The sequence below is a fragment of the Apteryx mantelli genome, chromosome 1 (genome assembly GCF_036417845.1).
Source record: "Apteryx mantelli isolate bAptMan1 chromosome 1, bAptMan1.hap1, whole genome shotgun sequence".
NCBI lineage: Eukaryota > Metazoa > Chordata > Aves > Apterygiformes > Apterygidae > Apteryx > Apteryx mantelli.
This window is the reverse complement of record NC_089978.1, coordinates 221,671,334-221,696,199: the sequence shown is the minus strand read 5'-3', so window position 1 is coordinate 221,696,199 and position 24,866 is coordinate 221,671,334. Positions and strand designations below refer to the sequence as shown.

Genomic DNA, 24,866 nt, shown 5'->3' with positions numbered 1-24,866 from the left:
TGCACGCACCTACACTGCACATCTACCCGCTGCACACCCCCGTTGCACACCCCATTGCACACACACCCCCAGTGCACACCCCCACTGCACAATACCTATAGCACAGCCCCCTCACTGCACACCCCCATTGCACACACCCCCCCACTGCACACCCACCGACACCCTGCTCCTTCACACCCCACACAGGCTGTGTCAGTGTCACCCCTCTCACACGCGCGCGCACACACACACACACGCACACGCACACACACCCCCCCAAGACTCCCGCACCAGCGTTTGGGGCGCTGAGCTGGGGCTGCCCGAGGTGGAGGAGGGGGCAGAGGGGACCCTGGGGGGGCCGGGGACTGCAGTGGGAACCCGGGGGGCAGAGGGGACCCCTGAGGGGGTGGCAGCGACCTCCCCCCACCCCTGTGGGGCAGGACAGGACCCCCCCTCCCCAAGGGGCACAGCCCCACGGCACCCTGGGGTGCTGCACCCGCTGGCACCCAGCAGGACTCCTGGGCCCCTTCCTTGGGGGGGTGGGGGGGTGGGAGGCGCCTGCCCCCTGGCCCCCCCGTGGCCCCGCAGGGAGGACGCGCCCCCCCCCCCCCTCGGGGACCAGCTGCACTGGGCCACGGCCCCCCCTGCACAGTAGCAGCCCCGGGACCCCCGGCGAGGCTGCGCTCACCCGGGGGGGGGGTGACAGACCGACGGACACGCAGCCCCCCACAGCCGGGCACGAGCAGCACGTGCAGCACACACCGGGGAGGGGGGGCAGAGGGGGGGCCCGGGAGCTGCTCTGCCCCCCCCCCCATGCACGGTGCCCCCCAGCTCTGCCCCTGTGCCCAGAGCCCAGCGGGCTGCTGCAGGGGGGCAGGGGCAAGGCCTGCTACGGTGCGCAGAGCTGTGTCATGGTGTGCAGAGCCCTGGCACGGTGTGCAGAGCTGTGTCATGGTGTGCAAAGTCATGCTACAGTGCACAGAGCTGTGCCACGGTGTGCAAAGCTGTGCCATGGTGTGCAGAGCCCTGGCATGGTGCACAGAGCTGTGCACGGTTTGCAGAGCTGTGCCATGGTGCACAGAGCTGTGCCACGGTGTGCAGAGCCGTGCCACGGTGTGCAGCGTCATGCCATGGTGTGCAAAGTCGTGTCATGGTGCACAGCATCGTGCCACGGTGTGCAAAGTCGTGTCTCGGTGCACAGCATCGTGCCATGGTGTGCAAAGTCGTGCCACAGTGCACAGAGCCATGCCACGGTGTGCAGCGTTGTGCCACGGCGTGCAGTCGTGCCACAGGGCACAGAGCTGTGCCGTGGTGCAAGGCGTCGTGCCACAGTGTGCAGCGTTGTGCCATGGCGTGCGAAGTCATGCCATGGTGTGCAAAGTCGTGCCAACGGTGCAGAGAGCCGTGCCACTGTGCGCAGCATCATGCCATGGTGCACAGCATCGCACCATGGTGTGCAAAGTCGTGCCACGGTGCACAGAGCGGTGCCACTGTGTGCAGTGTCGCACCATGGTGTGCAAAGTCGTGCCACGGTGCACAGAGCGGTGCCACTGTGTGCAGTGTCGCACCATGGTGTGCAAAGTCGTGCCACGGTGCACAGAGCAGTGCCACAGTGTGCAGCGTTGTGCCATGGTGTGCAAAGTCATGCCATGGTGCACAGAGCTGTGTCACGGTGTGCAGTGTTGCACCATGGTGTGCAAAGTCGTGCCACGGTGCACAGAGCGGTGCCACGGTGTGCAGTGTTGTGCCATGGTGTGCAAAGTCATGCCATGGTGCACAGAGCTGTGCCACGGTGTGCAGCGTTGTGCCATGGTGTGCAAAGTCATGCCATGGTGCACAGAGCTGTGTCACGGTGTGCAGTGTTGCACCACGGTGTGCAAAGTTGTGCCACGGTGCACAGTGTTGTGCCACAGTGCGCAGCGCTGTGCCATGGTGTGCAAAGTCGTGCCACGGTGCACAGTGTCGTGCCGCGGTGCACAGAGCCCTGCCGCGGTGCACAGAGCCCTGCCGCGCCTGGCCGCTCGGGGAAGGTCTCCGCCAGGCCCGACTCCGCGCGGGGGCCAGCTGTGCCCGGGGGGGGGGGGGTCCGTGCCGGCAGGACGCACGCGGGGGGCACGGCCAGATGCTCCATTACTTTATTAATAACTCAATACACGGCGCGGTGCCGGCCCCCGGCGTGCCACGTCCGAGCCTTCCGGGGGGGGGCGGCCGGGGGCTGCGGTGATCCGGGGGGGTGGGGAGGGGGGGGCAGCTCGCCCCGCGACACGACGGGGAGATCTGCGGGGCCCCCCCCAGCCCGGGGGGGGGTGGGGGGCCACGGGGGCTTCCTCACCCCGGTGCAGTCCATAAGTGCCAGTGCAGCCCAAGGTGGGGCGGGGGGGGGGGGGGCGGCCAGTCCGACCCCCCCCCCCAATCGCTCCCCCCACAGCAGGGGCAAAGTGGGGCTGGGGAGGGAAGGGGAGAGGGGCAAGCGGCGGGTGCTACGTCCTACACCCCCCCCCCGCGGGGTGCGATAACCCCCCCCCCCAGCAAGACCCGCGGTGCCGGGGGGGGGTGGGGGGCGCCGGGAGCCGCGGGGCTGGCGAGGGGTCCAGCCCGTAGTGCAAACCCAGCCCCGTGCGGCGGCGGCGGCGGCGGCGGCAGCGGCGGGGGGTCCCGGCGGCGGCGGCGGCATCCCGGGCGGCGGGGGCCTAGCGGCGGCGGGGGGGGCCGGCGGGGGCCGGGCGGGGGGTCGCGCTGCGCGGCCCCTCCTCAGTACAGCCGCTTCTCGTAACTGCGGGGCAGAGCGGAGGCGTGAGCGCGGCACCCCGGCCCCCCCTCAATCCTCCTCCTCCTCCTCCTCCTCCTCCTCCTCCGCCGCCCCCCCCCCCCGGCACCACGTCAGATCCTGCCTGGGAAATTCGGGGGGGGGGGGGGCCCCCACGCGCGCGAGCGCCCTGCGGCCGCCGGGGGGGTCCCGGTGCCCCCCGCCGCCCCCCAGCGGCGCCGGCCGAACCCCCGCGCGAGGCGGCTCTCGCGCGCCCGGTACTTACGTGGCAGCAGGGTAAAGCTACGGGCGGAGGCGTGGGCAGGAAAAAGAGAGAAGGGAACCAGGTCAACGGGCCCCGCCGCGGGGCCCCGCCTGCCCCCGCCTGCCCCCCCCCCACCCTGCCCGCTCCGCTCCCGGCCGCCCGGCACCGCGCTCCGACCAGGCCGGCCGGTGGCACCGGGCTCCGACTGAGCCACCCGGCACCGCGCTCTGACCGAGCCACCCGGCACTGCGCTCCGACCAAGCCACCCAGCACCGGGCTCCGACTGAGCCACCCAGCACCACGCTCCAACCAGGCCGGCTGGCCGGTGGCACCAGGCTCCGACCGAGCCATCCGGCACCGCGCTCCAACTGAGCCACCCGGCACCGTGCTCCGACCAGGCTGGCCAGCCAGCGCCACCAGGCTCCAACCGAGCCACCCGGCACCAGGCTCTGACCAAGCCACCCGTCACTGTGCTCCAACCGGACTGGCTGGCTGGCGCCACCGGGCTCCGACCAAGCCACCCGGCACTGGCATCGGGCTCCGACCAAGCCACCTGGCACCATGGTCTAACCGAGCCACCCAGCATCGGGCTCCGACCGAGTCACCCGGCACCACGCTCTGACCGAGCCACCCAGCACCAGCATTGTGCTCCGACTGAGCCACCCGGCACTGGACTCCAACCGAGCCATCTGGCACCGGCATCAGGCTCTGACCAAGCCACCCAGCACCATGGTCCAACCAAGCCACCCGGCACCAGCATCATGCTCTGACCGAGACATCCGGCACCGGCATCGTGCTCCAACCGAGCCACCTGGCACCATGGTCCAACCGAGCCACCCAGCACCAGCATCTTACTCCAACGAAGCCACCCAGCACCATGCTCCAACAAAGCCACCCAGCACCAGCATCATGCTCCAACCAAGCCACCCAGCACCAGCATCATGCTCTGACCGAGCCATCCAGCACCGGCATCGTGCTCCAACCAAGCTACCTGGCACCATGGTCCAACCGAGCCACCCGGCACCAGCATCATGCTCCAACCAAGCCACCCAGCACCATGCTCCGACCGAGCCACCTGGCACCGGCATCATGCTCTGACCGAGCACCATGGTCCAACCCGGCCACCCAGCATTGGCATCGTGCTCCGACAGAGCTACCCAGCACCATGGTCCAATCAAGCCATCTGGCACCATCATTGTGCTCTGACCAAGCCACCCAGCACCACGCTCCGATCGAGCCAGTCGGCATCAGCATTGTGCTCCAACCGAGCCACCCGGCACCAGGCTCCGACCAAACCCCCTGGCACTGGCAGCATGCTCTGACGGAGACACCTGGCACTTCACTCCAACTGATTCAGACCAGCATCAGCACCACGCACCAACAGGGCTGGCTGGCCACCAGCACCGTGCTCTGACCGAGCCATCCGGTGCCAGCACCGCACTCCGACTGAGCCGGCTGGCACCACGCTCCAACCGAGCCAGACCAGCACCGCGCTCCAACTGAACCACCCGGCACCAGCACCATGCTCTGACCAAGTGAGATTGGCACCAGCACCGTGCTCCAAGCCACCTGGCACCATGCTCCGATTGAGCCACCCGGCCCCAGCACCATGCTCCGACCGAGCCACCTGGCACCGTGCTCCGATGGAGCCAGATCGGCACCGTGCTCCGACCGAGCAGGACCAGCCCCAGCACCCCAGCGCGACCAAGCTGACGGCCCCAGCACCGCGCTCTGGCTGCCAGCATGAGGCTCCAGGTGAGCCGGCTGGCAGCCGGCACCATGCTCCAACCGTGCCAAGCTGGTGCCGGCTCCACGCTGACCGAGCCAGATGGCCACCTGCGTGTGCCGCAACCGAGCCAGCAGCCCCGCACAGCAACCAGCCATGAACCCGCACTCCTCCAGCGGCCAAACAGCACCCGGGAAGGGCCACGCAGAGCCACGTCCCGCAGAACCAGTGTTATCCCTGGGGAGCAGCCAGACCCGTGCTCCATCCCGCATCCATCTCTTGCAGAGCTCAGGTGCTGCCAGCACGGGCACGGCCGAGCTCCCGGCGCCCTCCGCAGCCGTGGTGCCCCCTCAAACGTCGTGACACTGCTCTGAGGCTGGAAATGTGACGGCCCCTCCAGGATGCCGGAGCAGCCCGCAGCTCTGGCGGCCAAGCGAAGGCGGCGGAGGGTCGCCGGTGAGAAGCGCCGCGGTTCCCGCTGGGGGATGGGCTGTGCTCCCGGCCCGCAGGTCCATGAGCCGCTCGGCGAGATCCCATCCGATCTCCCTGGCGTGGAGCTGGGAACTTCCCCGTCCCTCTGGGGAATTCGCTGCTGTCTTTGCTCTGTCTCCGCCGCCACCGGATCACTCCTTCCTGGAGACCCCACGGGGAGCGCTGTCCGTCCGCAGCTCCCGAAGCAGGCAGGGTCCAGCCGGCCGGGCGAGCAGCCCCTGGCAGGATGTGGTCCCCAACCCCAGGAGCGGGAGGGCTGCCGGGTCCAGCTGGGCGTGAAGATGGGACGGAGGCCGGAGCAGAACCGCCCGGGGAGGGAGCGGGCAGAACCACGCCGGAGCCACTGGAGAGCAGGATCGGTGTGGGGCACAGCCCCGGGAGCCGGGCGCGCTCTGCCCTCCGCTGGAATCGCCACCTCACAGCTTCTCCACGCAGGCCCTGGCAATGCCACGGCCACCCGGCCCCGGCCCCCGTTGCCGGTGACAGCTCGCCAGAGCACGGCCCAGCCGGCCACCCAGCTGGCCAGCGTCGCAGATGGCCGGCCAGCGTCCCAGGCGCTCAATGGCTGACCATCATCCCAGGCAGGGACCAGCGCCCCGGATGGCCGACCAGCCAGCTAGCCAGACAGCACCTCCGTCCCAGCTGGCCAACCAGCCAGCCAGCACCTCAGCTAGCTGACCAGCACCCCAGCTGGCCAACCAGTCACCCAGCACCCCAGCTGGCCCACCAGCATCCCAGTTGGCCAACCAGCATTCCAGCTGCCCAACTGGCCAGCCAGCACCCCAGCTGCCCAACTGGCCAGCCAGCACCCCAGCTGGCTGACCAGCATCCCAGTTGGCTGATCAGCCGACCAGCACCCCAGCTGGCCAACCAGCAACCCAGCTGGCCAACTGGCCAACCAGCAACCCAGCTGGCCAACCACCACCCCAGCTGGCTGACCGGCCAACCAGCTGGCCAACCAGCCACCCAGCACCCCAGCTGGCCAACCAGCATCCTAGTTGGCCAACCAGCACCCCAGTTGGCCAACCAGTATCCCAGATGGCCAACCAGCACCCCAGTTGGCCAACCAGCACCCCAGTTGGCCAACCAGCACCGCAGTTGGCCAACCAGCATCCCCGCTGGCCAACCAGCCAGCCACCACCCCAGTTGGCCAACCACCACCCCAGCCAGCCAACCAGCACCCCAGCCACCTGACCAGCATCCCAGCTGGTCAACAAGCCAACCAGCATCCAAGCCGGCCGACCAGCAGCCCAGCCGGGGCCGGCCAAGCAGGCGACCAGCCACAAACCAGCCGAGCAGCCCTGGGGAACCAGGCAGCCGTGGCCTCCATGGAGGGGGCGAGGGGGGCTCCATCCCCGAACCAGGGGGCACCTGGCGTCACACGACCGGCCGCCTCTCCCGGCTGCGAAACCCCCCAGGGTCCCCGCTCTGCCACCCCCCCCGGGGCCCCCCCCCAACCCCGCAGCCCCCATCCCAGCCCCAAACATCCACCTCAGGAGCCCTGGAGCCCTGCGGGGGCCGGGCTCAGCCCCATGCCGCCGGCCCTCTCGCCCCCACCTGCCCGAAACGCCGGAGCCTGCAGCCCCCGGACTCTGCCCGGAGCCCCTGCACGTGCAGCCCCAGCGCAGCCATGCACATACCCCCCCACCTGGCCCTGGGGCAATTGGGCACCTACCCCCCCCTTGCACCTAGCACTGGGGCAATTGGGTGCCTGGCCCCCCACCTTGCACCTAGCACTGGGGCAATTGGGTCCCTGGCCCCCTCCTTGCACCCAGCACTGGGGCAATTGGGTGCCTGGCCCCCCTATTGCAACTAGTACTGGGGCAATTGGGCACCTACCCCCCCCCCTTGCACCCAGTGCTGGGGCAATTGGGCATATTCCCCCGCACCCTGCACCGGGGCAATCAGGTGCCTGGACCCCCTCGCAACCAATGCTGGGGCAATCGGACTCCTAGCCCCCCCTGCCCTGGGGCAATTGGGCACCTGGGTCCCCCCACCTGGGTGCCCCTTGCACCATGGCAATCAGGTGCCTGACCCCCACCTTGCACCCAGCGCCGGGGCAATTGGGCACCTACCCCCCGTTGCACCCAGTGCTGGGGCAATTGGGCATCTGACCCCCCCCGTTGCACCCAGTGCTGGGGCAATTGGGCATATTCCCCCCCACCTTGCACTGGGGCAATCAGGTGCCTGGATCCCCTTGCAACCAATGCTGAGGCAATTGGGACACGTAGCCCCCCCCACCCTGGGGCAGTTGGGCACCTGGGTGCCCCTTGCAGCATGGCAATCAGGTGCCTGGCCCCCCCTGCACCCAGCGCTGGGGCAATTGGGCACCTACCCCCACCTTGCACCCAGTGCTGGGGCAATTGGGCACCCACTCCCCCCGTTGCACCCAGCACCAGGGCAATCGGGCACCTACCCCACCTTGCACCCAGCGCCGGGGCAATTGGGCGCCTGATGCCACCCGCACCAGGGGCTGGGGCAATCGGGGGCCCGCGAACCAGATCTGACGTGGTGCCCACCACGGCCAGGACGTCCCTGCCATGTCCCCATCCCCGTCCACCCCCCCATCCCCACATCACCGGGGCACGAGCCGGGTGCCCCAGGATGCCACTGTGCCCCCCCCCCCCCCGGACCGGACGGCACTTACGAGTGCAGACCATGGACCCCCCCTTCGATCTGTGCCGACATGGTCCTCTTCTCGAACTTGAGCTCCCCCGAGTACATCATGGACCTGGAAGGGGGGAACGTCGGCAGGGCCCGGGTGCTGCTGCCACGGCACGGGGGTCCCGCCGCCCCCCCCGCCGCTCACCGCAGGATGGAGAGGCTCTTGGCGCCAATGTCCTGGCAGCCGTGCTGGATGCCGGCGATGAGGTAGGGCACGAACTTCTGGATGGAGCCCTTGTCCTGCACGGAGCCCGAGACGCCCTGCGCCACCTTCACCTTGTCGCCCTCGCTGGAGCCGGGGGGGGGGCACAGCGGGGGGGCATCAGGGGTGGGCGTCCCCTGCCACCGCCGGCCCCCCTCCGCCGGCCCCCGCGCACCTGAAATACCGCTTCTGGCTGCTGCTGCTCTTCTCCATGGCGTCGAGCGAGCCCATGCCCCGGTACTTCTTCAGCCGCACGCCGTCCGAGAAGAAGTACTCGCCCGGCGCCTCCGTGGTGGCCGCCAGCAGCGACCCCATCATGACTGCCACAGAGGGGGGGGTGACAACCGTGAGACCCCCCCCCCCATGCACGGGGCCCCCGCGGCACCTCTGTGCCCCGTGTCCTCCCCCCCCCCCCGCGGCGCTCACCCGTGGAGGCTCCCAGGGACAGCGCCTTCACCACGTGGCCCACGGTCTGGATGCCGCCGTCGGCGATGACGGGCACGCCGAAGCGGCGGGCGTACTCGGCCACCTTGTACACCGCCGTGCCCTGGGGCCGGCCGCACGCCATCACTGCGGCGGAGACGGGTCGGTCCTGCTGCCCGGTGCGGCGCGGCGCGGCGCGGCACCGCGGCACCACGGCACCGCAGCTGGCGCGGGCACCGGCGTTCGGGCTTGCAACCCTGCACCAGGCACCGCGGCACCGCAGCTGACGCGGGCACCAGCATTTGGGCTTGCAACCTTGCACCGGGCATGGGCACCGCAGCACCGCAGCCGGCACGGGCACCGGCGTTTGGGCTTGCAACCTTGCACCGGGCAGGGGCACCGCGGCACCGCAGCCGGCACGGGCACCGGCGTTCAGGCTTGCAACCCTGCACCGGGCACGGGCACCGCGGCACCGCAGCCGGCACGGGCACCGGGGTTCGGGCTTGCAGCCCCGCACCAGGCATGGGCACTGGGGTTCGGGCTCGCAGCCCCGCACCAGGCACGGGCACCGTGGCACCGGGTGCCCCCGGGCGCCGCCACCCACCTTCCTGGGTGATGCAGATGGAGCCGCAGCCCATGCCCACGCGCAGGGCGTCCACGCCGGCGTCGATGAGGTTCTTGGCCTGGGCGGCTGTCACCACTGTGCATCCCGTAGGGGCGAAGCCACGCGCCCGTCAAGCACCCGCCGCGCCGCGCCGCGCCGCGCCGCCCCCCCGGCGCCCCCCACCTCTGCGGGCCGCCAGAAGGTCCCCTTGCTCCCTGCCCCACGGCGCCCCAGCCCCCTCCCTGCCCCACGGCGCCCCAGAACCTGCCCCATGGCACCCCAGTCCTCTCCCTGCCCTGCAGCACCCCAGCACCTGCCCCACGGCACCCCAGTCCTCTCCCTGCCCCATAGCACCCCAACTTCCTGCCCCACGGTGCCCCAGTCTCTCCCTGCCCCACGGCACCCCAACCCTCTCCCTACCCCACAGCATCCACAATCCTCTCCCTGCCCCACGGCACCCCAACCCCTGCCCCACGGCACCCCAGTCCTCTCCCTGCCCCATAGCACCCCAAACTCCTGCCCCACGGTGCCCCAGTCCTCTCCCTGCCCCACAGCATCCACAATCCCCTGCCCCATGGCATCCCAAACTCCTGCCCCACGGCACCCCAACCCCTGCCCCACGGCACCCCAGTCGTCTCCCTGCCCCACAGCATCCACAATCCTCCCCATCTCATGGCACCCCAACCCTCTCCCTACCCTGCAGCACCCCCAACCCTCCTCCTGCCCCACAGCACCCCCAACCCTCCCCCTGCCCCACAGCCCCCCACACCCCCCACCCTGCGCCCCCAGGGACTCACCATTGCCCCCGATCACCTGCAGGTCGGGGTATTTCTGCTTGATGTAGTGGATCATGCTGATCTGATAGACCGAGTTACCCTGAGACGAGTCCTAGGGGGGGGGACGCGGCGGCGGCGGCGGTGAGAGCCGGGTCCGGTGTCCCCCCCCCACCCCCCCCCGGGGCCCGGCCCCCCGCCCGGGCACCCACCAGCACCACCACGTCCACGCTGGCCTGCACGAGCAGGTCGAGGCGGTACTTGTCGTCCTCGCGCGTGCCGACGGCGGCGCCGCACAGCAGCTGCTTGCGGGCGTCCTTGGAGGCCAGCGGGTAGTCGCGGTTCTTCTTCAGGTCCGTGCGGGCGATGATGGCCACCAGCTCGTCGCTGTCGTTCACGATGGGCAGCTTCCCTGCGAGGGACGGCGACGTGGGTGCCCCCCCTCCCCATGGCTCCGGCACCCGCTCCGCGCCCCGGCTGCCCCCCCGAGGTCCCCCCGCGCCGGTACCTTTCTTGCTCCGCTGTAGGATCTCGTTGGCTTCTTTGAGGGTGACGCCGGCAGGTGCCACCACCAAGTCGTTGCGTTTCGTCATCACCTGCGGGCCACGGGGAGGGAGCAGCGTGTGGCCTCCAGGGCCTGCCGCGAGGGGCAGCCCCCGTCCTGACCTCCTCCGTCCCGTCCCATCCCACCCCCACCACCCTCCATCCCACCCTTCCACCCCAGCCCATCCCACCCCTCACCCCCTTCCATCCCATCCCATCCCTGACCCCCATCTCATTCCACCCCGACCCCCATCTCATCCCACTCCTGCCCTCCATCCAATCCCATCCCTGCTTTTCACCCCATCCCATCCCTGACCCTCATTTCATCCCACCTCTGCCTTCATCCCATCCCACCCTTATCCTTCATCCCATCCCGCCCCTGCCCTTCATGCATCTTTCTGTCCCACCCCATCCCGCTCCATCTCTGCCTTCTATCCTATCCCATCCCATCTCTGCCTGTCCCACTGCATCCCGTCCCTTCCCTGCATCCCTGCCCTGCATCTCATCCCATCCCTGCCCTCCATCCCGACCTTGCTCTGCACCCCTGCCCTGCACCCCATGCCCTCCCTGACGCCCATCCCATCCCATCCCATCCCATCCCTGCACCCCATCCCACCATCCCGTCCCTGCACCCGTGCCCGCCCCGCCGCGGCACCTCGCTGAGGTAGGTCGCGTAGTCCTTCTCGGTGAGGAAGTCGATGTCGCGGGAGGTGACGATGCCTTCCAGCTTGCTGCCCATCTTGCCGCTCTGGGTGACGGGGATGCCCGAGAAGCCGTGCCGCAGCTTGGCCTCGAAGACGTCGCCCACGGTGTGCGTGGGGCTCATCACCACCGGGTCCGTGATGAAGCCCTGCTCGAATTTCTGGGCGGATGGAGAGAGGCAGGCAGGGAAGGCCGCGGCCCCGCTCTGGGTGCTGGGGCAGGCAGGGGGCACGGGCCGGGCACGGGGGCGCGGGGGGCCACCAGGGTCCGGGGCGCCCTTACCTTCACCTTGCGCACTTCGTTGGCCTGGAACTCAGGAGTGCAGTTGTGGTGGATGATGCCGATGCCACCCATGAGCTGGGGGGACACGGGGGGCTCAACAGGCACCCGGGCACCCTGACCCTGCACCCCCAAACTGCACAGGGATGGACACCCTGACCATGCACCACTAACCCACACGGAGATGGACACCCTAACACCACACAGCCATCAGTGATGGGCACCCCAACCATGCTCCCCAAGCCTGCATGGAGATGGGCACCCCAACCCCACACCTCCAACCAACATGGGTATGAGAACCCCAACCATGATCCCCAAATCTGCATGGAGATGGGCACCCCAACCCCACACCTCCAACCAACATGGGTATGAGAACCCCAACCATGATCCCCAAATCTGCATGGAGATGGGCACCCCAGTCCCACACATCCAACTCACATGGGCACCCCAACCATGATACCCAAACCTTCATGGAGACAGGCACTCCAACCCCACACCTCCAACGAACGTGGGCATGGGCACCCCAACTACGCACCCCAAACCTGCATGGAGATGGGCACCCCGACCCTGCACTCCAAACCCACACAAGGATGGGCACCCCGACCCCACACCTCCAATCCACGCAGGTATGGTGGGCACTTCAACCACGCACCCTCAACCTGCATGGCGATGGGCACCATGATCCCACAGCTCCAATCCACACAGGTATGGGCACCCTGACCCCACATCCCAAACCCTCACGGGCATGGGCACCCCGGCCCCACACCCCAATCCTGCACGGGGATGGGTGCCCTGACCCCGCAACCGCGCAACCCTGACCCACGCAGAGCTGAGCACCCCCCACCCTGCACCCCCCCATCCCCTGACCCACACGGGGCCAAGCACCCCTCACCCTGCACCCATACAGCCCCCGAGCGCCGTGAGGCTGGGCGCCCTCCCAGACCCGCGTGGGGCTGAGCACCCCCCCGACCCCGACCCACGCTCACCGCCATGGCGATGGCCATGTCCGACTCGGTCACCGTGTCCATGGGTGACGAGATGAGGGGGGTCTTGAGGGTGATCTTGCGGGTCAGCGCCGAGGTCAGGTCCTGGGTGGGTGGGGGGGGGGCCCAGAGACCCTCTCCTTGGCCCCCTCCATCCTCAGCAGGACGCGGAGGGGACCAAGCCCCTCGCCCCCCATCACCTCCCCTATGGGGGGCACCCTGGGACACCCCCGGGCAGCACGGGGGTCCCTGCCCACCCCGCGATGGGGCTGGAGGGGGGGCGATCCCACGGGTGTCCAAGCGTCGGCCCCGCACGCCCCGTTCCCAAAACGCACCCCATCTCCCCCAAACCTTGCGTGGGCCCCCTGCCACCCCCACACCCCACCCCGGGCACGGCGAGGGGGGGGGGGGACGGGACGGGACTCACCACCTCGTCCGCCGTGAAGTCGATGAAGCCGGGCAGGATGAGGAAGTCGCTGCAGAAGGGGGGGGGGGGGACGCGGGGGGGGGTCAGCGCCTATGGGGCGCCCCCCCCCCCCCCCGTGGGTCCCGGGACGGGTGGGGGGGGTCGGGGTGGGGGGCACCTACTTGTAGGTGAGGCCGTCGGCGGTGGCGAAGAGCTGCTGCGCGGTGAGGCCGTCCTCGGGCACGTAGCCGGTGCCGCCGCTGATCAGGTAGTCGGCCATGCTGCGGGCACGGACACGGGCGCCGACACGGACGCGCGTGGCGGCGGCGGCCCCCGGGGACGGCGCGGGGGGGGGGGGAAGGCGGAGGGGGGGGGGTGCACCGTCGGGGGGGGGGGGGGGAAGCGGTGCGGGCCCGCGTTGGGGCTCGGCGGCGGCGGCGGCGCGCACCGGGCGGAGGCGGCGGCGCGCACCGGGACCGCCCCGTCGGGGAGGCGCCGCGCCGCCCCCCTGCCCGCCCCGTCGGGGAGGTGCCCGGCGACCTCCCCGCCCCCCCGGAACTCCCAGTAACCCCCCAGTAGCCTCCCAGTAACCCCCCGCTGCTGCCCCCCTGGGCCCCAGCGGCCTCCCCGCCCCCCCAGAACTCCCAGTAACACCCCAGTAGCCTCCCAGTAACCCCCCGCTGCTGCCTGCCCAGGCCACAGTGACCTCCCCACCCCCCCAGAACTCCCAGTAACCCCCCAGTAGCCTCCCAGTAACCCCCCGCTGCTGCCTGCCCGGGCCCCAGTGACCTCCCTGCCCCCCTGGAACTCCCAGTAACCCCCCAGTAGCCTCCCAGTGCTGCCTCTCTGGGTCCCAGTGGCCTCTCCGCCCCCCCAGAACTCCCAGTAACCCCCCAGTAGCCCCCCAGTAACCCCCCGCTGCTGCCTGCCCAGGCCACAGTGACCTCCCCGCCCCCCCCCCAGAACTCCCAGTAACCCCCCAGTAGCCTCCCGGTAACTCCCCAGTGCTGCCTCCCTGGGCCCCAGCAACCCTGCCGTTCCCCAGTAGTCTCCCAGTAACCCCCCGCATCCCCCAGTAAGGTGCCAGTAACTCCCCACTGCTTCCTCCCCCTGCCCCGGGAGCCCCCGCATCACTAGCAGCCTCCCAGTAAGCCCCTACTCTTGCCTCTCCATCCCCAGTATCCCCATTACCCCCACACACACCTCCCCAGTAGCTTCCCACTGACTCGCTGCTTTGGGCTCCCCGAGCCTCAGGAGCCCCCCCACGTCCCCCAGTACCTCCCAGTGCCCCCGCGGCTGCCTCCCACCCCCCAGCGCCCTCCTGGGGACTCCCCACCACTGCCTCTCCGGGCTCCAGTATGCCCCCCCGCCCCCCAGTACCTCCCAGTACCTCTGCCCTGCTGCTGCCCCATGCCCCAGTACCCCCCCAGCCCCCAGTATTTCCCAGTATCCCCCCACTGCTGCCTCCCCAAGCCCCAGTAAGCACTCGGTAACACCCCAGCAACTCCCCACTGCTGCCTTCTCGTGCCCCCGTACCCCCCCACGGCCCCCAGTAACCTCCCAGTAACTCCCAGCTGCTGTCTCCCCGTGCCCCAATACCCCCCATGTCCCCCAGTAACCTCCCAGTAACTCCCAGCTGCTGCCTCCCCGTGCACCAGTACCCCCCCACGTCCCCCAGTCCCTCCCCAGTGCTGTCTTCTCGTGCCCCCGTACCCCCCCACGGCCCCCAGTAACCTCCCAGTAACTCCCAGCTGCTGCCTCCCCGCGCCCCAGTCGTTCCCCCCCCCCGCCCGGTACCTGGGCTCCCCCTCGCCCATGGCGCTGCGCGGCGGCGCGCCCGGGGGAGCGCGGAGCCCCGGTGCGCGGTGCGGAGCGCGGTGCGGTGCGGAGCCCGGGGCCGCGGTGCAGAGCCCGGATCGCCGGTGCGGAGCCCGGGGCCGCGGTGCAGAGCCCGGAGCGCGGTGCAGAGCCCCGGTGCGCGGTGCGGTGCCCGGATCGCCGGTGCGGAGCGCGCTGAGGTGCCGCAGGGCGCCGCGGCCGCGGTGCCGGGGGGCGGCGGGGCGGTGCGGGCGCCCGGCCCTGCCCACCGTGGCCGCGGGCCAGCGGAGCCGCCCCTGCGCCACCCCGGCCCCGCGGCCGCAGCGCCCGGCACCGCCGCCACCGCCGGCACCGGCACCGCCGCCTCCGCCCCGCTGCACCCGCTGCGCCCCGCTGCACCCGCTGCGCTGGCTGCACCCGCTGCACCGCGCTGCATCCGCTGCACCCGCTGCGCCCTGCTGCACCCACTGTGCCCCACTGCGCGCTGTGCACCCACTGCGCCCTGCTGCACCCGCTGCGCTGGCTGCACCCGCTGCACCGCGCTGCATCCGCTGTGCCCGCTGCGCCCTGCTGCACCCACTGTGCCCCACTGCACCCTGCTGCGCCCCGCAGCCCCCAGTGCATGCCGCTGCGCCCCGCTGCACCCGCTGTGCTGGCTGCACCCACTGCATCGCGCTGCATCCGCTGCACCCACTGTGCCCTGCTGTGCCCTGCAGCCCCCTGTGCACCCTGCTGCACCCCGCTGCACCCGCTGCGCTGGCTGCACCCGCTGCACCGCGCTGCATCTGCTGCACCCACTGCACCCCACTGCACCCTGCTGCACCCACTGTGCCCCACTGCGCCCTGCTGTGCCCTGCAGCCCCCGTGCACCCTGCTGCGCCCCGCTGCACCCGCTGTACAGCGCTGCACCCGCTGCACCCGCTGCGCCCTGCTGCACCCAGTGTGCCCCACTGCACCCTGCTGCACCCCGCAGCCCCCAGTGCACTCTGCTGCGCCCCGCTGCACCCGCTGCGCTGGCTGCACCTGCTGCACCACGTTGCATCTGCTGTGCCTCGCTGCCCGGGGACCTGCACACCCGACTTCCCCCGCTGTGGCACGAGGGGCGCGAGGGGAGACCCTGATCCTCCTGGTGTCACAGCATTTGCTCCCCGGCTGCTGGGTCAGGGCGACGGCAGCTGCGCCGGGCCCCCCCGCAGCACCAGCCCCCCCGCAGTGGCCGAGGCGCCCGCCAGCACGCGGTGCCAGGTGACGATGGCGGGGCCTCGGGACGAGCCGGCACTGGAGAAGCCAAGGGGCTGCAAAGGGCCGGGAGACCCCCGCGCGCGGGGCGAGCCAGGTGGTGGGATCGGGGGTCCTGCACCCGCAGACCCCCAGCGCCATCCAGCCTTGCGCTGGGCCCGGGTGCGAGGGCAGCACCGAGCCGCGCCGGCACACGGGGGCCCAAAGCCCTTCGCTCCTGCTCAAGGGTGCTGCCCGGCAAGGCGGCACGGGGCCCTGCCGTGGGGCTGGGTACTGAACCCGCCGCGAGCAGCGCCGCAGCCAGGCAGGACCTCCGCTGGCGCCCACTGCGCCCGGGGCCTGGCTCTGCGCACCCGCAGGGGGCATTTGCACGCTTGCATGAGCCTGGCAGGGCATTTGCACACTTGCCTGTGCCCAGTGTGGGGGGGCATTTGCGCACTTGCGTCCGCCCGGCAGAAGCATTTGCATGCTTGCACACGCCAGATGGGGCATTTGCATGCTTGCACATGCACAGCAGGGCATTGGCACACCTGCATGCAACCAGCAGGGGCATTTGCACACTTGCACGTGCCTGGTAGGGTCATTTGCACACTTGCACTTACCCAGCAGGGCATTTGCACACTTGCACGCACCCGGCAGGGGCATTTGCATGCTTGCACGCGCCAGACAGGGCATTTGCACGCTGGCACGCGTCTTGCGGGGGCCTTTGCACGCTTGCACACCGCCAGAGCGGCCCCCCAAGGGGCTGCGGGTCCTGCCCGGGGCGGGGGGGGCCGCGGGAGGGGGCGGGCGCCGCTCGGGCAGCGCGCAGGGCCGGGCGCCACGGCGGGTTTTGAACAGTCATGGGGGCTGGAGAGGTGCCCGGAGGCCGCGACGCGCCGCCCCCCCGCCGGCGCCCGGCCCTGCGCGGCCCCCCGGCCCCGACCCACGGGGATCCCCCGCCGCGGGCACGGGGGGGGGCAGCGGGGCCGGCGCAGCCCCCCCGGCGCTGCCCGCGGAGCACCGGGAGCCGGCGGTGGTGCTGGGCGCCCTCGGGGCCGCATCCAGCCCTGCACGGCCGCGCTGGTTCCTGCGCTGGGCAAGCGGCAGCGACGCGCCGCAGCCGCCCGCGGCCTCGCACGGCCCCGCGCACACCCGGGCTGCGCACACGCGCGTGCAAATGTGCGACTGCGCACGCACCGTGGGGCGAGAGCGAACGGACCCTGCAAAAGCACAGCCCTGCGCAAGGGCACACACGCACCCCTGCACACACACACACACACCCCTGTGCAAAAGCAGATACATTCCTACACACGCACACCTTTGCGGGGGCACACACACCCCGTGTGCAAGGACCAACACACTTTTGCATGCACCTCTGTGCCCCCCCCCACCCCACCCCACCCCTTGGTCACATCTCCTGCACACCCTGCGCACGCGCACCCAGCACACGCGCACCCTGCGTGCACACATCCTGCACATGCACACCCTGCACATGCACACCCAGCATGCACACCCAGCACATGCACACCTTGCATGCACACATCCTGCATGCACACATCCTGCACACACACACCCTGTGTGCACACACCCACCACATACACACTGCACACGCACACCCTGTGTGCACACACCCTGCACACGCACACCCAGCACGCACACCCTGCACATGCACACCCTGTGTGCACACATCCTGCACTTGCACACCCTGCACATGCACACCCAGCATGCACACCCAGCACATGCACACCTTGCATGCACACATCCTGCACACACACACCCTGCACATGCACACCCTGTGTGCACACACCCACCACATACACACTGCACACGCACACCCTGTGTGCACACACCCTGCACACGCACACCCAGCACGCACACCCTGCACATGCACACCCTGTGTGCACACATCCTGCACTTGCACACCCTGCACATGCACACCCAGCACATGCACACCCTGCACACGCACACCCTGCACACGCACACCCTGTGTGCACACATCCTGCACATGCACACCCTGCACACGCACACCCTGTGTGCACACACCCACCACATACACACTGCACACGCACACCCGGCGTGCACACACCCTGCACACACACACCCAGCACGCACACCCTGCACATGCACACCCTGTGTGCACACATCCTGCACTTGCACACCCTGCACACACACACCCTGCGTGCACACATCCTGCATATGCACACCCTGTGTGCACACATCCTGCACACGCACACCCAGCACACGCACACCCTGTGCACGCACACCCTGCACACACACACCGCATGCACACACCCTGCATGCACACACATCCTGCACTTGCACACCCTGCACACGCACACCCTGCACATGCACACCCAGCACGTACACCCTGCACATGCACACCCTGTGTGCACACATCCTGCACACGCACACCCTGCACACACACACCCAGCACACACACACCCTGTGTGCACACATCCTGCACATGCACACACCCTGCACACACACACACCCAGCACGCACACCCTGCACACGCACACATCCTGCACATGCACACCCAGCACATGCACACTGCATGCACACACCCAGCACACGCACACACCCCCCACGCACACCCAGCACACGCACACCCCGCACACACACACCCCGCACACGCACACCCCGCACACGCACACCCCGCACACACACACCCCACACACGCACACCCAGCACACGCACACCCCGCACACACACACCCCGCACACGCACACCCCGCACACGCACACCCCGCACACACACACCCCACACACGCACACCCAGCACACGCACACCCAGCACACGCACACCCCGCACACGCACACCCAGCACACGCACACCCGCTGCTCCGGGCTCGCCGACGCGCGGGGCCACCCGTCCCCGGTGGGAGCCGCCGGGAAGGAGGCCGGGGGAACCGGCGCCCTCCACGCCGCCGGGGCTCCCGCCACGCTCTGCCCCGTGTCCCCACGTCCCCACGTCCCCACGTCCCCGCGGCCCCGCGGCCCTGCCCTCCCCGCGGCCCGGCCGGCCCCGCTGCACCCCCCCCCCCCCCCCCGCAGCCAGCACCGGGCCCGATCCAGCCTCCGCTGCTGGTGCGAGTCTCCGTCGGGAGACGGTCACTGGCCACCGGAGCCTGTGCTGGCAGAGGCTTTGGGTGCACCCTCCGCTTTGGGTGCCCCCTTTGCTTTGGGTGCACCCTCCGCTTTGGGTGCATGGTTTTGCTTTGGGTGCACCCCTTTCCCTTTGGGTGCACCCCTCCGCTTTGGGTGCCCCCTTTCCCTTTGGGTGCCCCCACGACCGGCGGACCCGGGCGCCCCCAGCCCAGGGATGCCCAGCAGGGACCCCTGGGCCCCCCCAACCCGCACCCCACAGGTGCCAGGAGCCGCTTGCACCCGTCCCCCCCCGTGCGGGGGGGGGAACCCCGCAGCCGCCCTGCTGGGCCCCGCACGGCTTCGTTATCCTCCCTGCTAACGAGGCCCCGGGGAGGGCAGGCAGCACGGCAGCTGCCGGGTGCCCGCGGGTGCAGCCGGGGGGGGGGAGCTGGGGCGCTGCCCCAAAGCCTGGCACCCCTGCCCGCACCCCGGCCCCCGGCGCGGGGCAGCGGGGATCAGCGGCAGCGCGGTGCCTCCGGCCGGGCACGTGCCCGCAGGGACGTGGGGCGTGCGTGTGCAAGCACGTGCATGTGTGTGCATGTGCGTGTGCAAGCACGTGCATGTGCATGCATGTGTGTGCATGTGCAAGCATGTGCATGTGTGTGCATGTGTGTGCGTGTGTGTGCATGTGCATGTGTGTGTATGTGCATGTGCAAGCGCATGTGTGAGCATCTGCAAGCATGTGTGTGTGCACGGGTGTTTGCACACGCAGGAAGGCGTGCGTGTGCCCCGGTGTGTCCGGGGCCGCATGCAGATCCACGCAGCGTGGCTGCCCAGCCAGGTGCCGACGGCAGGTGTAGGAGTGTGTGTGTGTTTGCATGCGTGTGTGTGTGCGTGTGCATGCAGGCGGGTATTTGCACATCTATGTGTGTGTGTGTGTGCACGCCTGTGCGACTAAACGGGCATGTGTGCATGTGTCCCTGCGCCCACGTGTGTGCCCATTTGTGCACGTGTGTGTGCATGGCTGTGCACGTGTGTGTGCAGGTGTGTGTGTGCATCTCTGCCCGTGTGCGTGTCAGTGCTGGTGCGCACACACGTGCTCCGGGTGTGTGTGTGTGTGTGCACACCTGCGGCTGCGTGTGCATGACTGCACGCATGTGCACGCTCACAGGCACACAGGGTCTCTGTGCACTCACGTGTGCGCACAGGTGTAAGAGCATGTGTGTGTTCAGCGAGCACGTACGTACGGATCCCCCATGGCACTGACCCCCCCCCATAGCACTGACCCCCCACGGCACTGACCCCCCCCCACGACACTGACCCCCCATGGCACTGACCCCCCATGGCACAGAGCCCCCCCATAGCACTGACCCCCCACGGCACTGACCCCTCAATGGCACTGACCCCCCCATGGCACAGAGCCCCCCCATAGCACTGACCCCCCACGGCACTGACCCCTCAATGGCACTGACCCCCCCATGGCACAGAGCCCCCCCTTAGCACTGACCCCCCACGGCACTGACCCCCCCATGGCACTGACCCCCCCATGGCACCGACTCCCCCACGGCACTGACCCCCCATGGCACTGACCCCCCCCCACAGCACTGACCCCCCCCATGGCACTGGCCCCCCCATGGCACTGACCCCCCCCATGGCACTGACCCCCCCCCATGGCACCGACTCCCCCACGGCACTGACCCCCCCCATGGCACAGACATCCCATGGCACAGACACCCCTCCATGGCACTGACCCCCCCCATGGCACTGATCCCCCCCATGGCACAGCTGCCCCATAGCACTGACCCCCCCACGGCACAGCCACCCTGTAGCACAGGGCCCCCATGGCACCGACCCCCTACAGCACTGACCCCCTACAGCACTGACCCCCCCCCACGACACTGACCCCCCACGGCACTGACCCCCACGGCACCGCCCCCCACGGCACAGCCCCCCCCCACGGCACAGCCCCCCCCCCAGCCCCCCCGGCCCCCCCTCACCTGCCCGCCTCGTAGCCGGCCCGCAGCAGCCGGGCGCTGCAGCGCTGCGCCGCCGTCTCGTGCCCGTGTCCCGCGTGGGGGACCCCGACGTCCGGGGGGAGCCTCGCGGGGGGGGGCTCCATGGGGCGGACACAGCGGGGGAGACCGGGGCAGATGGGTTATACCCGGGCGGGGGGGGGTGTCACACCGGGGGGGTGGGCTTCAGACCGCGGGGGGCGGGGGGGGTTCACACGGGGGGAGATGGGGTCCCACGGTGAGGGGGGGGGTGTCACACCGAGAGGAGGTCACGGCGGAAGACCGGGTCCCACGGGGGGGGGGGAGGGGAGGGCACACGGGGGTCCCACGGAGGAGGGGGGGGGGGACCAGCAGGTGCCGGCGCAGGGGGTCGAGGCAGGAGGTTCGCGCGAGGGGAGGGGGGGGGTCCCACGGGGTGTGTGTGGGGGGGTGACCGCGCAGGGGCCCCGGGGGGGCGCAGGGGGTGTCGGGGGGGGGTGTCGGTGTCCGGGGGGGGGGGGGTGTCCAGAGGCGCAGGGCCGCGGTGCCCGTGGGGTGCCGCGGGGTGTCCGTGGGGTGCCGGGGCCGGCGGGGGCCGGCGGGGCCCGGCCGCTCGGGCTGCTCCTTCCTCGGGCGCCGCGGGCAGTGGCGGTGGCGGCGGCGGGGGGGGGCCGGGGCCGGGGCCGGGACCGGGGCCGCCCCCTCGGCTCCGCTCCGCCCCGCGGGGGGGCCCAACCCGGCCCCGGGGCCGCGCTGCGCTGCGCTGCGCTGCGCTCGGGGGAAACTGAGGCACGGCGGCGGCCGGGGGGGGGGGGACGGGGGGGACGGGGGAGACCCCCCCCCGGGGCAGGACCCCGCTCCCCGCGGGGGGGGGGGGCAGCGCGGGCCGGGCCCCCCCGCGGCCTCGGCGCCGCAGCCCGGCCGCGCTCAAGGTCCCCGCGGGCGCCGATAGCCCCGAGCGGGGGAGGCGGCGGCCGCCTCGGCGGCGCGGCCCCGGCGGGGGGGGGGCGGGGGGAGGCGGCGGTGCCGGACCTACCCGCTCGGGGGGGGGGGGTCCCGCCGCGACCCCCTCCCCACACACGGCTGCAGCCCCCCGGAGCGTCCCGTTTGGGGGGGGGGGCGGTTTCCCGACCCGCCGGTCCCGGTGGAGGGGGGGGGGGAGGGCGTGGGGAGGGGGCGGCCCCGTGGGCGCGGGGGGGGGGACACCTGGCCCCCCGCCGGGGCGGCATTTCCCAGCCGCGGCAGATGTCCCCGGATTAGGGAGCGGTGGGGATTACTCGGGCTGCCCTGCTATTTAGAGGGTGGACGCGGGGGCCGGGGGGGCTGAGGGGGGGGCACAGGCACAGGGACGCTGCCGCCTTCATCTGCGGCACCCGGGGAGTGTGCAAAGTGAGTGTGCAAGGTGGGAAATAGGGGTGCAAAGTGAGTGTGCAAGGTGCAAGGTGGGTGTGCAAGGCAGGAGGCGGGTATGCCAGGTCAGTGGAGTGTGCAAGGCAGGAGGGGAGTGTGCAAGGCGGGAGGTGGGTGTGCAAGCCAGGAGGCGAGTGTGCAAGGGGGAAGGTAGATATGCCAGGTCAGTGGAGCGTGCAAGGCAGGAGGCGAGCGTGCAAGGCGGGAGGTGGGTGTGCGAGGCTGGAGGAAGGTGTGCACGGTGGGAAGCGGGTGTGCGAGGCTGGGAGCGAGCGTCCAGGGCGGGAGGCAGGCGGGCAAGGCGGCAGCGGGCGCTCAAGGCCAGAGGCGGGCAGGCGCGGGGGGAGGCGAGCGCGCGGGGCGGCGGGCGGCCCCCCCCCAGGTGGGAAACAGCCGCTCAAGGCCGAGGGCGAGCGTGCGAGGTGGGAGATGGGTGTGCAAGGCGGCGTGCGAGCTGCAGCCCGCCGGGGCGCTGGCTGGGGTGCTGCGGTGCATGGTGCAGTGCAGCACAGTGCAGTGCAGTGCAGTGCAGCGCGGTGCAGCGCGGTGCAGCGGGGCGGCGGGGGGCTCTCGGGCCGCGTCCCCAAGGTCGCGGGGCATTAGCGCTCCATCTGCCAGCGCCGGCGCTGAGCGGCGATTAGCCGGCGGGGGCCCCGCGGGTGCCGTGCCCGGCAGTGCGCCCACACCGTGCCCAGGCCGGCTCACGGCACCCTGACCCACCGGCGGGTGCTCTGGGGCGCTGGGGGGTGCAGGGCGGGCTGGGGGACCCCCCCGCCCCATGGCAGGCTCTGGCCTGCAGCAGAGGTGCTACAGGCCTCCCCCAGTGTGTCCAAGTGCGTCGCACGCCTGTGGTACGCGTGTGTACAACGCGCACCCGCGGGTGTGTTTGCACACATGCACGCGTGCTGCACGTATGCCCGGGGGGGTGTTGCATGCCCACGCGCACACACGCACACGTGCGTTTGCACACATGCCCACAGGGGTTGCACGCACAGGCGTGTTTGCACACGCACCGGGGTGTCACACGCGTGGGTGCCACGTGCCCGCAGCCCGCGCGGTTCCCCCAGCGCAGCGCCGGGGCTGTTTACGGCCCCGCGGGTCCCCGGGGTCCCGTGTGCCAGGTAACGGCACGGCGGCAACGTGCGCGGTCCCAGCCCGCGGTGACGGCGACGGTGACGGTGACGGTGACAGTGATGCCGGCCAGCCCGGGGGATTAGTGACAAACACCTGGCACACCATGCGCGGCCCCTGGCACAAGCCTCTTAGCAACGATCCTGCCCACGGCCACTCGCAGCCCCGGTGCCGGGGGGGGGGGGTGATGTCCCCAGCACCCCCCACCCCGGGGACCCCAGGGATCCTGGCACACAGGGACACCAGCACCCTGTCACCCCAGCAACGGGGCACCCTGGCACTCCAGGTGGCACCTGGGCAAGCAGGGACCCCCAGGACCTTGGCACCCCAGGGACCCGGCATCCTGGGGAACCCGGCACCCCAGGGATCCAGCACCCCGGCACTGCAGGACCTGGGCACCCTGGGGACCCTGGCACCCCAGAGACCCCTGGATACAGGGACCCCAGCACCGTGGCATCCAGGCACCCAGAGACCCCAGCACCTGGGGACCCAGGTACCCTGGCACCCCATCACTCCAGCACCCCAGGGCACCCTGCACCCGAGACTTTGGGATACAGGGACCCCAGCACCCAGGGACCCCAGGGACCCCTGCGCCCTGGCATCCAGGCACCCAGGGACCCCAGGACCTGGGGACCCTGGTACCTGGCACCCCAGGATCCCTGGGATGCAGGGACCCTGGTATCCCAGCACCCCATCACTCCAGCACCCCAGGGCACCCTGCACCCGAGACTTTGGGATACAGGAACCCCAGGGACCCCAGGGACCCCTGCACCCCAGCACCCCAGGATCCCCGGGACCCAGGGACCCTGGTACCTGGCACTCCATCACTCCAGCACCCCGGGGCACTCACACGCGTGGGCTGGGGACACCCATGGGGACATCCGCAGGGGCCGGGGACCAGGCGGAGGCCGTGGGGCCGGCGTCCCCGGGCCACGCTGGCGGTGCCGCCTCGGCCAGCTCCCGGCAGGACAGGCTGCCCGCACGCCTGGGTCCCCTTCCAGGGAGGAATGCAGCCCAGAGGGCACGGGAGGGGAGCCAGGACGCCTGGTCCCCTTTGCCCGCCCCATCCTCCCCCCCCAGGCCTGCGGCACGTGGGCCGTGGGGCCGGGCGCCAGGACGCCTGGGTCCCTGCCGTGGGGCCGGGGCACACGCGGGCCTCGCCCTGGGGTGCAGCGGTACCCCACAGCCGTGGGGCAGCCCCGGGGTGGCCGGACCGGCTTGGGGTGCCCTTATACCCCCCCAAGTCCGTGGGGCCCATGGGACACGGCTGACCCACGGCGCGCGTGGGGCACGGCTGACCCACGGCACCCCCGTCCGCGCGGGGCGCTGCCCGATCACGGCGGGTGCGGCCCCTTTAAGGGGCGTGCCCTTATGGCCCCGCCCCCGGGAGGGGGCGTGGCGACGAGGCTATAAAAGGAGGGG

General features: G+C 71.0%; 1 protein-coding gene across 4 annotated transcripts; it reads right to left on the bottom strand.

Moving 5' to 3' along the window:
* Positions 1-2,685: 2,685 nt before the first annotated feature.
* On the bottom strand, positions 2,686-14,646 carry IMPDH1 (inosine monophosphate dehydrogenase 1). 4 transcript variants are annotated; one of them, XM_067289999.1, is made up of 15 exons: positions 14,585-14,646; positions 12,970-13,068; positions 12,809-12,857; positions 12,385-12,486; positions 11,402-11,476; positions 11,073-11,279; positions 10,383-10,470; positions 10,087-10,286; positions 9,899-9,989; positions 9,102-9,197; positions 8,501-8,644; positions 8,250-8,394; positions 8,018-8,161; positions 7,856-7,939; positions 2,686-2,752 (listed from the first exon to the last, which is right to left on the bottom strand). In XM_067289999.1, exons 1-15 carry the CDS (start codon positions 14,602-14,604, stop codon positions 2,731-2,733), a joined length of 1,566 nt encoding a protein of 521 aa, XP_067146100.1. In that variant the 5' UTR covers positions 14,605-14,646; the 3' UTR covers positions 2,686-2,730. The 4 variants fall into 4 exon arrangements, with proteins under 4 accessions (XP_067146100.1, XP_067146099.1, XP_067146102.1 ...); XM_067289998.1 differs by having other exon boundaries at positions 9,102-9,207; positions 9,900-9,989; XM_067290001.1 differs by having other exon boundaries at positions 9,102-9,207; positions 9,900-9,959.
* Positions 14,647-24,866: the final 10,220 nt, after the last annotated feature.

What these genes read in the sequence shown, in the direction of transcription:
- IMPDH1 (XM_067289998.1), bottom strand. Translation starts at nt 14,604, where the DNA reads ATGGGCGAGGGGGAGCCCAG. An exon ending in ACGAAGTGCGCAAGGTGAAG is followed by an intron (nt 11,280 to 11,401) that starts GTAAGGGCGCCC and finishes CCATCCGCCCAG; the next exon opens with AAATTCGAGCAGGGCTTCAT. An exon ending in CATCTGCATCACCCAGGAAG is followed by an intron (nt 8,645 to 9,101) that starts GTGGGTGGCGGC and finishes TCTCCGCCGCAG; the next exon opens with TGATGGCGTGCGGCCGGCCC.